The sequence below is a fragment of the Peromyscus maniculatus genome, chromosome 14 (assembly GCF_049852395.1).
Source record: "Peromyscus maniculatus bairdii isolate BWxNUB_F1_BW_parent chromosome 14, HU_Pman_BW_mat_3.1, whole genome shotgun sequence".
Taxonomy (NCBI): domain Eukaryota; kingdom Metazoa; phylum Chordata; class Mammalia; order Rodentia; family Cricetidae; genus Peromyscus; species Peromyscus maniculatus.
The window spans coordinates 44,574,758-44,587,594 of record NC_134865.1 but is presented as its reverse complement, the minus strand read 5'-3'; the positions used below and the strand labels follow the sequence as shown (position 1 = coordinate 44,587,594).

The window sequence follows — 12,837 nt, the reverse complement described above, 5'->3', positions numbered from 1 at the left end:
TCCATTTCTATAAATCTATACCTTGCCACATGGCTGGTGGCTTACCGGTGTCTTCACATGCTGCTGGTCATGGAGGCAGCTGGCAGTGTCTCTCTGCCTCAGCCTTCTGCTTCCCAGAATTCACCTCTCTCCCTGTCCCACCTACTTCCTGCCTGGCCACTGGCCAATCAGTGTTTTATTTATTGACCAATCAGAGCAATTTGACATACAGACCATCCCACACCAGGATGATTTTTTCTAGTTCCATCCATTTGCCTGCAAATTTCATGCTTTCATTGTTTTTCTCTGCTGAGTAGTACTCCATTGTGTATATGTACCACATTTTTTTCATCCATTCTTCCGTTGACGGGCATCTAGGTTGTTTCCAGGTTCTGGCTATTACAAATAGTGCTGCTATGAACATAGCTGAGCATGTATCTTTATGGTATGAATCAGCATTCCTTGGGTATATGCCCAAGAGTGGGATGGCTGGGTCTTGAGGTAGTTCGATTCCTAATTTTCTGAGAAACCGCCATACTGATTTCCACAGTGGTTGTACAAGTTTACATTCCCACCAACAGTGGAGGAGTGTTCCCTTTGCTCCACATCCTCTCCAACATTGACTGTCATTGGTGTTTTTGATTGTAGCCATTCTGACAGGTGTAAGGTGTTATCTCAGAGTCGTTTTGATTTGCATTTCTCTGATGATTAAGGATGTTGAGCATTTCTTTAAATGTCTTTCAGCCATTTGTGATTCTTGTTTTGTGAATTCTCTGTTTAGCTCTTTAGCCCATTTTTTGATTGGACTGTTCAGTATTTTGTTGTCTAGTTTCTTGAGTTCTTTATATACTGTGGAGATCAACCCTCTGTCAGATGTGGGGTTGGTGAAGATCTTTTCCCAATCTGTTGGCTGTTTTTTTTGTCTTATTGACTGTGTCTTTTGCCCTGCAAAAGCTTCTCAATTTTGAGAGGTCCCATTTATTAATTGTTGTGCTCAGGGTCTGTACTGTTGGTGTTTTATTAGGAAATGGTCTCCGGTGCCAGTGCGTTCAAGATGCTTCCTACTTTCTTTTCTATTAAGGTTAGTGTAACTGGATTTATGTTCAGGTCTTTGATCCACTTGGACTTGAGTTTTGTGCATGGTGACAGATATGGATCTATTTGTAATCTTTTACATATTGACATCCAGTTATGCCAGCACCATTTGTTGAAGATACTTTCTTTTTTCCATTGTATAGTTTTGGCTCCTTTGTCAAAGATCAGGTGTTCATATGTGCATGGATTAATGTCAGGGTCTTCAATTCGATTCCATTGGTCCGTATGTCGGTTTTTATACCAGTACCAAGCTGTTTTTATTACTATAGCTCTATAGTAGAGTTTGAGGTCAGGGATGGTGATGCCTCCAAAGGTTGCTTTATCATATAGGATTCTTTTAGCTATCCTGGGTCTTTTGTTTTTCCATATGAAGTTGAGTGTTTTTCTTTCCAAGTCTGTGAAGAATTGTGTTGGGATTTTGATGGGGATTGCATTGAATCTGTAGATTGCTTTTGGTAAGATTGTCATTTTTACTATGTTAAGCCTACCTATCCATGAGCATGGGAGATCCTTCCATTTTCTGATATCTTCTTCAATTTCTTTCTTTAGAGATTTAAAGTTCTTATCAAAAAGGTCTTTCACTTGTTTAGTTAGTGTTATCCCAAGGTATTTTATATTATTTGTGGCTATTGTAAGGGTGATGTTTCTCTGACTTTTTTCTCAGCCCTTTTATCATTTGTGTATAGGAGGGCTACTGATTTTTTTGAGTTGATCTTGCATCCTGCCACTTTACTGAAGGAGTTTATCAGCTGTAGGAGTTCCCTGGTAGAGTTTTTGGGGTCACTTATGTATACTATCATATCATTTGCAAATAGTGAAAGTTTGACTTCTTCCTTGCCAATTTGTATCCCTTTGATCTCCTTTTGTTGTCTTATTGCTCTAGCTAGAACTTCTAGTACTAGATTGAATAAATATGGGGAGAGTGGACAGCCTTGTCTTGTTCCTGAATTTAGTGGTATCACTTTGAGTTTCTCTCCATTTAATTTGATGTTTGCTGTTGGCTTGCTATAAATTGCTTTTATTATGTTTAGAAATGTTCCTTGTATTCCTGATCTTTCTAAGACCTTTATCATGAAGGGGTGTTGGATTTTTGTCAAAGGCTTTTTCAGCATCTAAGGAGATGATCATGTGTTTTTTTTCTTTCAGTTTGTTTATATGGTGTATTACATTGACTGATTTTTGTATGTTGAACCATCCTTGCATCCCTGGGATGAATCCTACTTGGTCGTGATGGATAATTGTTTTGATGTATTCTTGGATTCAGTTTGCCAATATTTTGTTGAGTATTTTTGCATCAACGTTCATGAGGGAGATTGATCTGTAGTTCTCTTTCTTTGTTGCATCTTTGTGTGGTTTGGGTATCAGGGTAATTGTAGCCTCATAAAAAGAGTTTGGTAGTGTTCCTTCTGTTTCTATTGTGTGGAACACTTTGAAGAGTATTGGTATTAGTTCTTCTTTGAAAGTCTGGTAGAATTCTGCACTGAAACCATCTGGTCCTGGGCTTTTTTTGGTTGGGAGACTTTTGATGACTGTTTCTATTTCTTTAGGGGTTATTGGTCTATTTAAATGGTTTATCTGGTCTTGATTTAATTTTGGTATGTGGTATTTATCCAGAAAATTGTCCATTTCTTCCTGGTTTTCCATTTTTGAGGAGTACAGGTTTTTGAAGTATGATCTGATGATTCTCTGGATTTCCTCCTTGTCTGTTGTTATGTCTCCCTTTTCATTTCTGATTTTGTTAATTTGGGTGCTCTCTCTTTGCCTTTTGGTTAATTTGGCTAGGGGTTTGTCTATCTTGTTGATTTTTTTCAAAGAACCAACTCTTTGTTTCATTGATTTTTTTTGTATTGTTCTCTTGTTTTCTATTTCGTTGATTTCAGCCCTCAATTTGATAATTTCCTGGTGTCTATTTCTCCTGGGTGAGTTTGTTTCTTTTTGTTCTAGAGCTTTCAGTTGTGCTGTTAATTCATTGGTATGGGATTGCTCCATCTTCTTTATGTGTGCATTTAGAGTTATGAATTTTCCTCTTTGCTTTCATAGTGTCGCATAAGTTTGGGTATGTTGTACTTTCATTTTCATTGAATTCTAGGAAATCTTTAATTTCTTTCTTTATTTCTTCCCTGACCCATTGATGTTTCAGGTGGGCATTATTCAGTTTCCATGAGTTTGTGGGTTTTCTATAATTCTTGTTGTTGTTGAGGTCTAACTTTAAGGCATGGTGGTCTGATAAAATACAGGAGGTTATTCCAATTTTTTTGTATCTGTTGAGATTTGTTTTGTGTCCAAGCATGTGGTCAATTTTTGAGAAGGTTCCATGGGGTGCTGAGAAGAAGGTATATTCTTTTGTGTTAGGATGGAATGTTCTGTAGATATCTATTAGGTCCATTTGAGTCATAACATCTGTTGGGTCCTTTATTTCTTTGTTAAGTTTCAGTCTGGTAGACCTGTCTTTTGGTGAGAGTGGTGTGTTAAAATCTCCCACTACTAATGTGTGGGGTTTGTTGTGCGTTTTAAACTTTAGTAGTGTTTCTTTTATGAATGTGGGTGCTTTTGTATTTGGAGCATAAATGTTTAGAATCGAGACTTCATCTTGGTGGATTTTTCCTGTGATAAATATGTAATGTCCATTCTGATCTCTTTTGATTGATTTTAGTTTGAAGTCTATTTTATTAGATATTAGGATAGCTACACCAGCTTGTTTCTTAGGTCCATTTGCTTGGAAAGCCTTTTCCCAGCCCTTTACTCGGAGGTGAGTTACAGCAATCTTATTTCCTATACAAACAGTTGTGTTTGTAGTGATATGATTGTACAAGCAGTCTCAGGCTGAAAAAGACATGTTCAAACTGAGTTTTGACCTTTAATAATTAATCAAAATTCCAATAAAAGGGAGTTTCATGTAATTCTAATTCAGTAGCGATTCCACAGTGGAAGTCTTCCTAGGACAGACCACCATGAGATTTCAGAACTAACTGCTTCTAATGCTGGAAGCAAACATTTGGATTTCTAGAATTTGTTTCATGTCCTATCACTTTTATCTTCTGAGATTGATGTATACTATAATAAGTAGCTCATGACTGCTTTGGAAATTGGGGCAAGTACCCAAAATACCCATAAAGTTTAAGACCAATGGTATGAAATCAGATTAACCAAGGGCAACATCTTCATATGGAACTGAAGTGTCTCAGCTTTATCAGTAACGTAAGTTTTTTTTTTTTTTACTGACTACTGTCTGCTAGTTTTTTCGTGACACCTAATATAAATGTTTGCTGGTTCATACTCACTTATATTTAGGTAGTTACACCTGATTTGATCTGAGAAAGTTACTCCCAGGAATTCTTTTTTTGTTTGTTTGTTTGTTTTTTTGTTTTTTTCAAGACAGGGTTTCTCTGTGTAGCTTTGTGCCTTTCCTGGAACTCACTTGGCAGCCCAGGCTGGCCTTGAACTCACAGAGATCCGCCTGCCTCTGCCTCCTGAGTGTTGGGATTAAAGGCCCGGCTCCAGGAATTCTTTAAGAAACAAGGTAGGTATCAAATCACATAATGGCCGCTTATCAACTTAAGGGTTCAGATAATTGGAGGTACCTTTGCAGTTAGTGCATTGTATATACATCTAGTTCCCAAAGACAATGTGTAGGACAGAACCTCATTTTGACTGTTTAGGAATTATGTCAGCCTGGAGATTCACCCAGACCACTGACTGCAGCCAGGGAGTGAGTGCAGCAAGCAGGAGCTGTAGGGGTGGAGCCGTGAAGAGGCTGGAGGATGAGGGGCAGTTCTCAGAAATTCAGGCAGGTGTTGCACAGTGGAGCCCACTCCAAGTGAGCACAAAGCGGGGGGGGCGCGCTCTTATAATAGAGTTGGGCTGGGGGGTGGATCAACACTGGAGACAAGGCGAGAGGGAATTTCAAAGAAAGCTTGGAATATTTACAAAATTCTCTGCCTTTACAATTTCCAAGTGTCGAATTTATTTGCAGTTTAAAATACACGTGAGCTGCAGTCCACACTCCCTGAGTGCCATGAGTCGAGAGAGTACACAACAGTGGCTGCTCTGGAGTTATTTCGATGTGTTCTCACTAGTGACTACTTCCTGTGTTTGGAACGTTGTTCAACCTTAACTGTCATTTTAAACCTTTGAATTGTTATACAAAACTATGAGGTTTTGACAAAAACCTCATGTTTCATGTATGTGGGAAGGAGGTCCTATGCTAAGAGTTTTTTTTTTTCCCCAGCAAGCAAAGTAAGCTATAACATATATGGCAATAGCCACTGTTTTTATACATGGTTAGCGAGTTTGGAGAGTTTTTACACGGAGAAGAACGCTAACAACACACAGATAGCTTTACCCTCCTTCAGCTTGAAGGATCTGGTACATTTGTGCAGTTGGAGATGTAATGTTCTGATGTGATAAAAGAGGAGAGAGATTATTCCTCTGAGTTGCCACTTTGGAAGCTTCAAAGATTATTTTTCAGAATGTGTCTATTCTTGTTTTGTTTTGTGTTTCTGAAATCAGGAATTCAGATAGTTAGGTTATAAAATAGTAAGGAGCATTAAGCAGTAAGTTAGGTCGCCCTTAAGCTCAATACATGCTGTATGGGTTTGATAATATGGACTCCAAATTTCAAATAAAAATATAAAATTGTGTTGGGAATGGAGACAAAGCAAGGCAGGAGGATGGAGGGGTTACGAGCTAGTCTGTACTACATAGCAAGAACTGCTTCAAACACACACACAAGCCAGGAGTGGTGGCCCATGCCTTTAATCCCAGCACTGGGGAGGCAGAAGCAGGTCGATCTCTATGAGTTTGAGACCAGCCTGGTCTACAGAGTTCCAGGACAATCAGAGGGAGGTATGTAAAGAGCCATTGTTTCAAAAACCAAACAAACATCCCCCCCAAAGAAAAACCAAAAAAACCATCTAAGAATGTCATAATTACTAATACTCAGTGTAGCTTACATTTTTGCAAACTAATCAATTTGATTTTTTTGGTGGTTTTTTTTTTTTTTTTTTTTTTTTTTTTTGAGACAGGGTTTCTCTGTGTAGCTTTGCACCTTTCCTGGAACTCACTCTGTAGCCCAGGCTGGCCTCGAACTCACAGAGATCTGCCTGGCTCTGCCTTCCCAGTGCTGGGATTAAAGGCATGTGCCACCACTGCCCGGCTCAATTTGATTTTTTAAATTCAAAGAATGTAGATATCCAGAACTGTGCGCTGTAGTAGGAAGTATACACAGAACTCGGCCATGCTTTTCAAACTAAGAATTTGAGCAGTATAATTGGAAAATAGCAGAGTAAGGATTTTCCCAGAAAATCCTAAAGAACTGCTGCATGACAAATCTTGAAGAACAAAGATGGAGTCAGGGCTGAACTCATTCAGAAGATAAATCCACACCCCTAAACACGACATTATATGCTCAAAGAGACTGAGAACAATTTGACAGGTCCAACTGTGTGTAGGCAGAATCTTTTGAACAAAAACATAATGAGCCTTATTATGACTAAAATGTTACTGTGGTAAAGATGTAGAAATATGAAAACTAAGATAAATACCACAATGATAAATTATGCTGAGTCTCTCTATTACATTTATTTGTGAGTGTGTGTGTGTGTGTGTGTGTGTGTGTGTGTGTGTGTGTGTGTGTGTAGGCAGGGGTGTGGGTGGTGTTCAGAGGACAACGTTCTGGAGTGGTTTTCTTGCTCCATCATGTGGGTTCTGGTCTTCGGGGTTGCTCTTACCCACTGAGCCAGCTCACCAATACCTGGTGTCCTGTAACAAGCTCTTCTTTAAATGTTACAGCCATGTACGTCATCTCCTGCTCTTAGTAGGCTCCTAGATAATTTTGTCATTATTGTGAGCAAAGGGGGAACTTAGAAGGAATGTGAGAGATTCTCTCTCAAGCGGGGACACTATCCCCAGCTGTTTAAAAACAGAGCTTTTGAGTGAGGATCTGCAGTTAGGGAACAGGCTTCTTTTAAACCCTAACTAAAACAAATATACTAAAATATTTTCCATGTCCTGTTCTTTTACTATAGGCCATCCCTTAAAGCCCTGGTTCTCAAACTCTTCTCTCTTGCTAGCTTCATGAGTTCCTGATAATCCCGAGAAAAATGCGCTCTCTTTGGAAGACACTCTTGTGTCTCTTTGAAAGACACTCCGTGACTACAAGATTCTCTTATGTTTTAAATTTTCTTATTTCTGCTTTTAGCAGAATTCTCTGCTGGACTGGTTTTGGTGGTTGTTCACTATGACATACATAAAATGTAAAATTGTGGGAAGAAGTCAGGGGATTCTTGTCTACACTGTGAGAGTAGATCAGTCTCAATCCATTCGTAGTAATGTAGAATGAAATGAAATAATAAAAAAAATAGCATGTTATTTGAAATCGGTATGACCACAGACAATCTGCCAAAATGTGTATTACTAAGAATGCAAATTAAACCATGTAATCTTAAGTTACATCAGAAACCAAATGAGACTGCTGTTTCAAATTTTTTTTTTAAAGTTTTTTATTGTTGTTGCTGCTGTTGTTGTTTGTTTGTTTTTACATTCTCTCTGAAACTCTTTGTAAAAATACCTTCAACTTCAGGAGTTAAGGTGAAGTCAGGTCCCAAGAAATGGCTAAATCCAGCAGGCAGAATAACATTGGTTATTTTAATGGGAGAGGCTTTAACGTGGCAGAGGGATCCACCGTCTGTAGGAGAGCTGGTAACAGGCACGAGCTACATAATAAAATAAAACAGTTAAGAGCATCTTACCACTGAAGTGGAGATAAATAGGCATCCTTATCACAAGATCCACTACACAATCAACTTAAAAACTTTTACATGCTTGCCTCAGCTCAGGATTGGTAACTCTGTAAATAGGGACGGAGTAGAGCCCTGCAGGCCCGGGGCTGACACCCCTCAGATATTATATATGGTCTTCTTTTCCAGACTACCTTGTCCTCATCACTAGGAGCCAGTGCTGGATGGCCCATCCAACTCCCAAAGCTCTTACCAGGGAAGAACAAAGCTGTGAACGCGAGAATGTGTTTCCTTTGTAACGGTTCTTTTTCTTTCTTCAAATATGTATTTTTTTACTTTGTGTGTATGAGTGTCTCGCTTGCTTGCATGTATGTATGTGCACCACATGCATGCTGGTGCCAGCAGAGGTCAAAAGAAAGTGATGAACCCTTTGGAACTATAGACAGGTATAAGCCACCATGTGGGTGCTGGGAATGGAACCGCTTTCTGCATAAATGTATGGCTGCTCTATTTCCTCAGGGCTGTGAGCTTGTTTAAAGAGATGAAGTCTGAACATATGGTTTGATTTATTTAGAGATACAGGCCTTTGCTATTTGTGGGAAGTAACCAGCTTGACTTTAGCAAGCACTACCCAGGGTGCAGCTTTGAGTGGGCACCTAGGCTCTTTAACGAATGCCATGCAGTCCTCAGTGGCCCGACAGCTCCTTCATGGGAGTCCCTTTCTGTCACTAACTCGACATGCTGTCAACTTTTCCATTAAAGCCAAACCCCTAAAATGCTGAGGTGTAAGTGTTTAGACTATACTTCTTCACCCTTCTGCTGTTAAAAAGAAAGAGCCACAACCAAAATAAGGAAATCTGAACTGAGAAACTTGAAATCTTTTCTATTCTTCTTTATTCTAAATAGCTAAAAGAAATAATAGCTCAGTTTTGTTCTAGCCATGAAAGTAAGAATTATTATTGAATTTTAAAATACATTTTTTGTAAGACAAATATTTTAAATACTTCATTTATTTTGCTGGGTATAGATGGTTCAAAAATAATTTTAAATAAAATGTTTGTTTATGTAACAAAAGTAGATAGTTAATTTATTTTTTATGGCACTATTCAAAAGGCAAGAATAGTTATGTTGAATAAATCATTATAATGTTAGAGTAATGGAAAATAGAAATTCATGAGAGAAAATACACAAGTAAACACTAATGAAATGTAATGCTGAAGGTTGAGTCTACATATTTTTTGATAGACTAAGCCAATTTCAAAATTATATATTAAGAAAAGGGTGTCTTAAAGTTATTGTAAGTGATGATTTGCTTTAAAATTTAGCACTATTGAAGGGTTCACAACGCGGTTACATTTACTGGGCGGACACTTCCGCCTAGCCATTTCCGCATCAAAAGCGTCTTTCGTAGCTAGGATACCCGGTGGGCCCGGATATCTCCGCCTAGCAAGTTCCGGGCCAAGGGGTCTCGGTGATCAGAGTCCCGTGGCATTGCATGGTCATGTAAGCGCGCAACATGACCATGTGATCTACGCACACGCGTAGAGTAGTGACGTGACCTGGCCACGCCCCCAGCCGGTTTTAAAAGTCCGGCACGATATTCCCCATTCTCTTCTCCACGCACGTGTCTCTCCCACAGGCCTGCACTTTCTGTCCTTTGTTTTCTAATAAACTCTATAAGCGGATTCTGTCGTGTTTCGTGACGTTTCCTTGCAAGGGGTAAGAACACAACGCAGGCAGAAAACTAACATTTTGGTGCCGTGACTCGGATCAGGCAGAAAACTAACAACTATGACTTTAAAATAGAGCTTACACATTTTGACTAAACAATAGTTCTTCCACGCGTCCCTATGGAACCTCACATCGCAGTGTGGTAGAAGCATCTTTCCCCACAGATGTCTCTAGCCTCCTCTCTAAGCCTATGAAGACCTTACCTTACATGGCAAAGGAGCTTGCAGGTGTGACTGAGGTAAGGACTTTGAAGTGGGGAGATTACTCTGGATTATCTAAAAAGAGGGAGACAGAGGGTCAGGGTGTGAGAAAGAGCTGTGAATGGAAGCAGAAGGGGGAGGGAGACTACTGCTGGCTGAGCGCAAGGAGCCGAGGTCGAGGTCGACTAGAAGCCAGGAAAATGCAGCCTGAGTTCCTTTCCAGAGCTTCCAGAAGGAACACAGCCCAGGCCATGCTTCCATCTAAGACCCCGGCTCAGATTTCTGAATTCCCAGGCTGTGAATCAGTCACCATGAGCTACGTGAAGCAGTGAATTTGTGATGATTTGAGGCAAGAACAATAGGAAACTATTTCACGGGGCATGTGCTTTTTCAATAGGTGGCTTGAAGATCAAGAAAGAGGGCTTAATCACTGGACTAAATTTCACCTGATCTGTTCTCTTTTGAAAGAGTGGAGCCTACGGCAGGAATTTGAGTACATAGTATTAGACAGTACTGTTAGCTACATTGGTTGTTAGAATGCGAAGTTAGAACTTCAAGTTTTTTTTGACCTATAGCTCAATCCCTTTTTTTAAAACTATTTTTTAATTAACACTGAATAATTATGGGCCTCAAGGTCCCTATATGTCTAACTCTAACTTGTTCTAGAAATGCCTTTATTAAAATATATCAAGATTAATTTTTAAAAATTGGAGTTAAAAAGTCAAGGAATCAATAAAAATTGCAAGCAGGGGTAAAGTTGTTTCTGGGTGGTAGGACACTTGCCTAGCATGACCTGTGTTTGTCCCTCAGCACCACAAAAAAGAAAAAAAAACAATATAATTCATATGTATCTTTTAACAAAATTTCAAATGTGCATATGTTTGATGAAGAAGAAATCTCTGCCTCTTTGGAGGCAAGCTCTCAGGTAGCCCATGCCAAGGATGACTTTGAACTTCTGATCTTCCTGTCTCCCAAGGGCTATGGCCATAGGTGTGCTCCACCATGCCTGGCGAAGGTCATCTTCTAAGCAAGGGTCTATGACTGACATTGTGCTTGTGTGTGTGTGTGTGTGTGTGTGTGTGTGTGTGTGTGTGATTATTATTTATCTAGACTTTCCAAAGTATTGAATTTGGTTTTCATAAGAACATAAAAATCATAATTTAAAGTTTGAACTTGTGTTTCATCTGTTGACTTAATATAAACCACGCAGCAGGTTTTTGAAGAAACAAAGCCATCTCTCGAGGAGTGTGTGACTCTACTGCTGACGGGAGAAGTGAAGCGAGGAGAGTTGAGTAGGATCAGAAGGGCCTGAGGAGAACCTGTCCATCAGCACATATTCATCCTGGAGGTGAGCAAGAGTCCAGTAGGAGGGCATCTGTCGGGAACAACCTCACCTGTTTCTCTCTCTCTTCTCTCTCTCTCTCTCTCTCTCTCTCTCTCTCTCTCTCTCTCTCTCTCTCTCTCTCTCTCTCTCTCTCTCTCTCTCTCTCTCTCTGGCTCAACAGGATTTCTCTGATACCCTGGCTGTCCTGGAACTCACTCTGTAGACCAGGCTGGCCATGAACTCAGAAATCCTCTTGCCTCTGCCTCCCAAGTGAAGATCCTGTTCTTAATGAAACCTTGGATCCTTGACTCCAATGTCCTTGGATTTTTGCTTCTAGTTACATTAAAGGTTCAATTATACCTCCTCCCCCACATGCTCCAGGTCTTTGTAACATCTCTTTGATTGTCTTACAAGTTTCAACTGGTTCCCCTCCCTCCTCCATTTCTTCTTCAAACTTTGCAAAGGTTCAGCTCTGATAATTCTATGTGTTTGTTAAGAAGCATCATCCTTCTGTGTTAACTTTGGTCTTTAGAGGATAATCATGAGCAAATAGAAGTGGCTACTGATTAAATTCCTAAAGAGCCCGTTTTTATTGTTTCTTCATTCTATAATTTTTTTCCTGTCATTTGTAAGAGCCCAGCACCCTTACAAATCTATAAGAATAGCAGCACACATCTCTATTAGGTGAACTACACAGCCCAGAAAGTTGAGATCAAAATGCCCCTTCTTCCTTTCTGCCTAAAGTGAAGCGATTTTATGGTTAGTTCTATAAAAATGGCACATCCCAGTTTCTTACCTTCTAGTATCATCTGAGCACTGAACAAACAAATATTAAATAATCTGTCTTATATTAATGCATTATTAGGAAAAAGAGCTGTCTTTGATAGTAGTCACTAAGTAAATACTATAATTTACAAAACCACATATGCCTAAACATTTAAGTCAAAATGTACATGGTATAATGTTCATTTACAATAATCTATAATAAATGGAAAAGTGTAAATAGCATAGTTACCAAATTTTTCTTTGCTTGTAGTTCTGAGAAATGAAACTCAGCCTTTGCCCTATCATCTGCATTTATAGGGATTCCATCCAACATCTGTAAATTAGGCAGGCGGAATATGACCACATGGCGGTGCACCATTTTTCTACAAATCTAAAGAAGGGTAAAATAATAGTTTATTTCCCAAATCCCTTTCATTAAAAAAACATTAATCTTAAAAAGAAGGCAGTTTGGGAAAGGACATAAAGATGATGCATAACAGCTGCCTTCAATCTCAGCACTTGAGAGGCAGAGGCTGACAGATCTCTGATTCTGAGGCCAGCCTGGGCTACGTAGTGAGTTCCAGGACAGTCAGGGCTGCACAGAGAAACCCTGTCTTAAATAAAACCACAAAACCAAAACCAAACCAACCAAACAAACAATATTAGATGCTACAGGTAGAAACTTTTTCCTGGAAGGTTTCTCAATCCTCTGCGATGTCCAGTGAAAATAGAAAATATTTTTAAACTAAGGCTCCTCTTAAGAGGTTTAACCTCTCTCCTCTGCTTCTTCCTCTTTTTCTTCCCCCTCCCCTTGTCTTTCATCACCCCCTCCATGGATCCTGGGCTGGTCTGAACCAACAGTCCTCTGGCCTCAGCCTCTGGGTGCTGGAATCACAGGTGTGTGGCACCAGAGTCACAGGTGTGTGGCACCAGAATCACAGGTGTGTGGCACCAGAATCACAGGTGTGTGGCACCAGAGTCACAGGTGTGTGGCACCAGAGTCACA

General features: G+C 39.7%; 1 protein-coding gene across 9 annotated transcripts in view; it reads right to left on the bottom strand.

Moving 5' to 3' along the window:
* Positions 1-7,559: 7,559 nt before the first annotated feature.
* Lrrc9 (leucine rich repeat containing 9) overlaps positions 7,560-12,837 on the bottom strand; it is an 80,664-nt gene continuing 75,386 nt past the window's right edge. For 5 of the 9 annotated variants that reach the window (XM_042260772.2, XM_042260770.2, XM_016008983.3 and 2 more), the window contains exons 30-32: positions 12,082-12,222; positions 9,746-9,817; positions 7,560-7,787 (exon numbers count right to left, since the gene is read on the bottom strand). In XM_042260772.2, coding sequence (XP_042116706.1) covers positions 7,575-7,787; positions 9,746-9,817; positions 12,082-12,222 — 426 coding nt within the window. In that variant the 3' untranslated portion in view covers positions 7,560-7,574. The remainder of the gene's footprint in view (positions 7,788-9,745; positions 9,818-12,081; positions 12,223-12,837) is intronic. The other 4 variants (XM_076550861.1, XM_076550860.1, XM_042260773.2 and 1 more) reach the window with 1 other exon arrangement.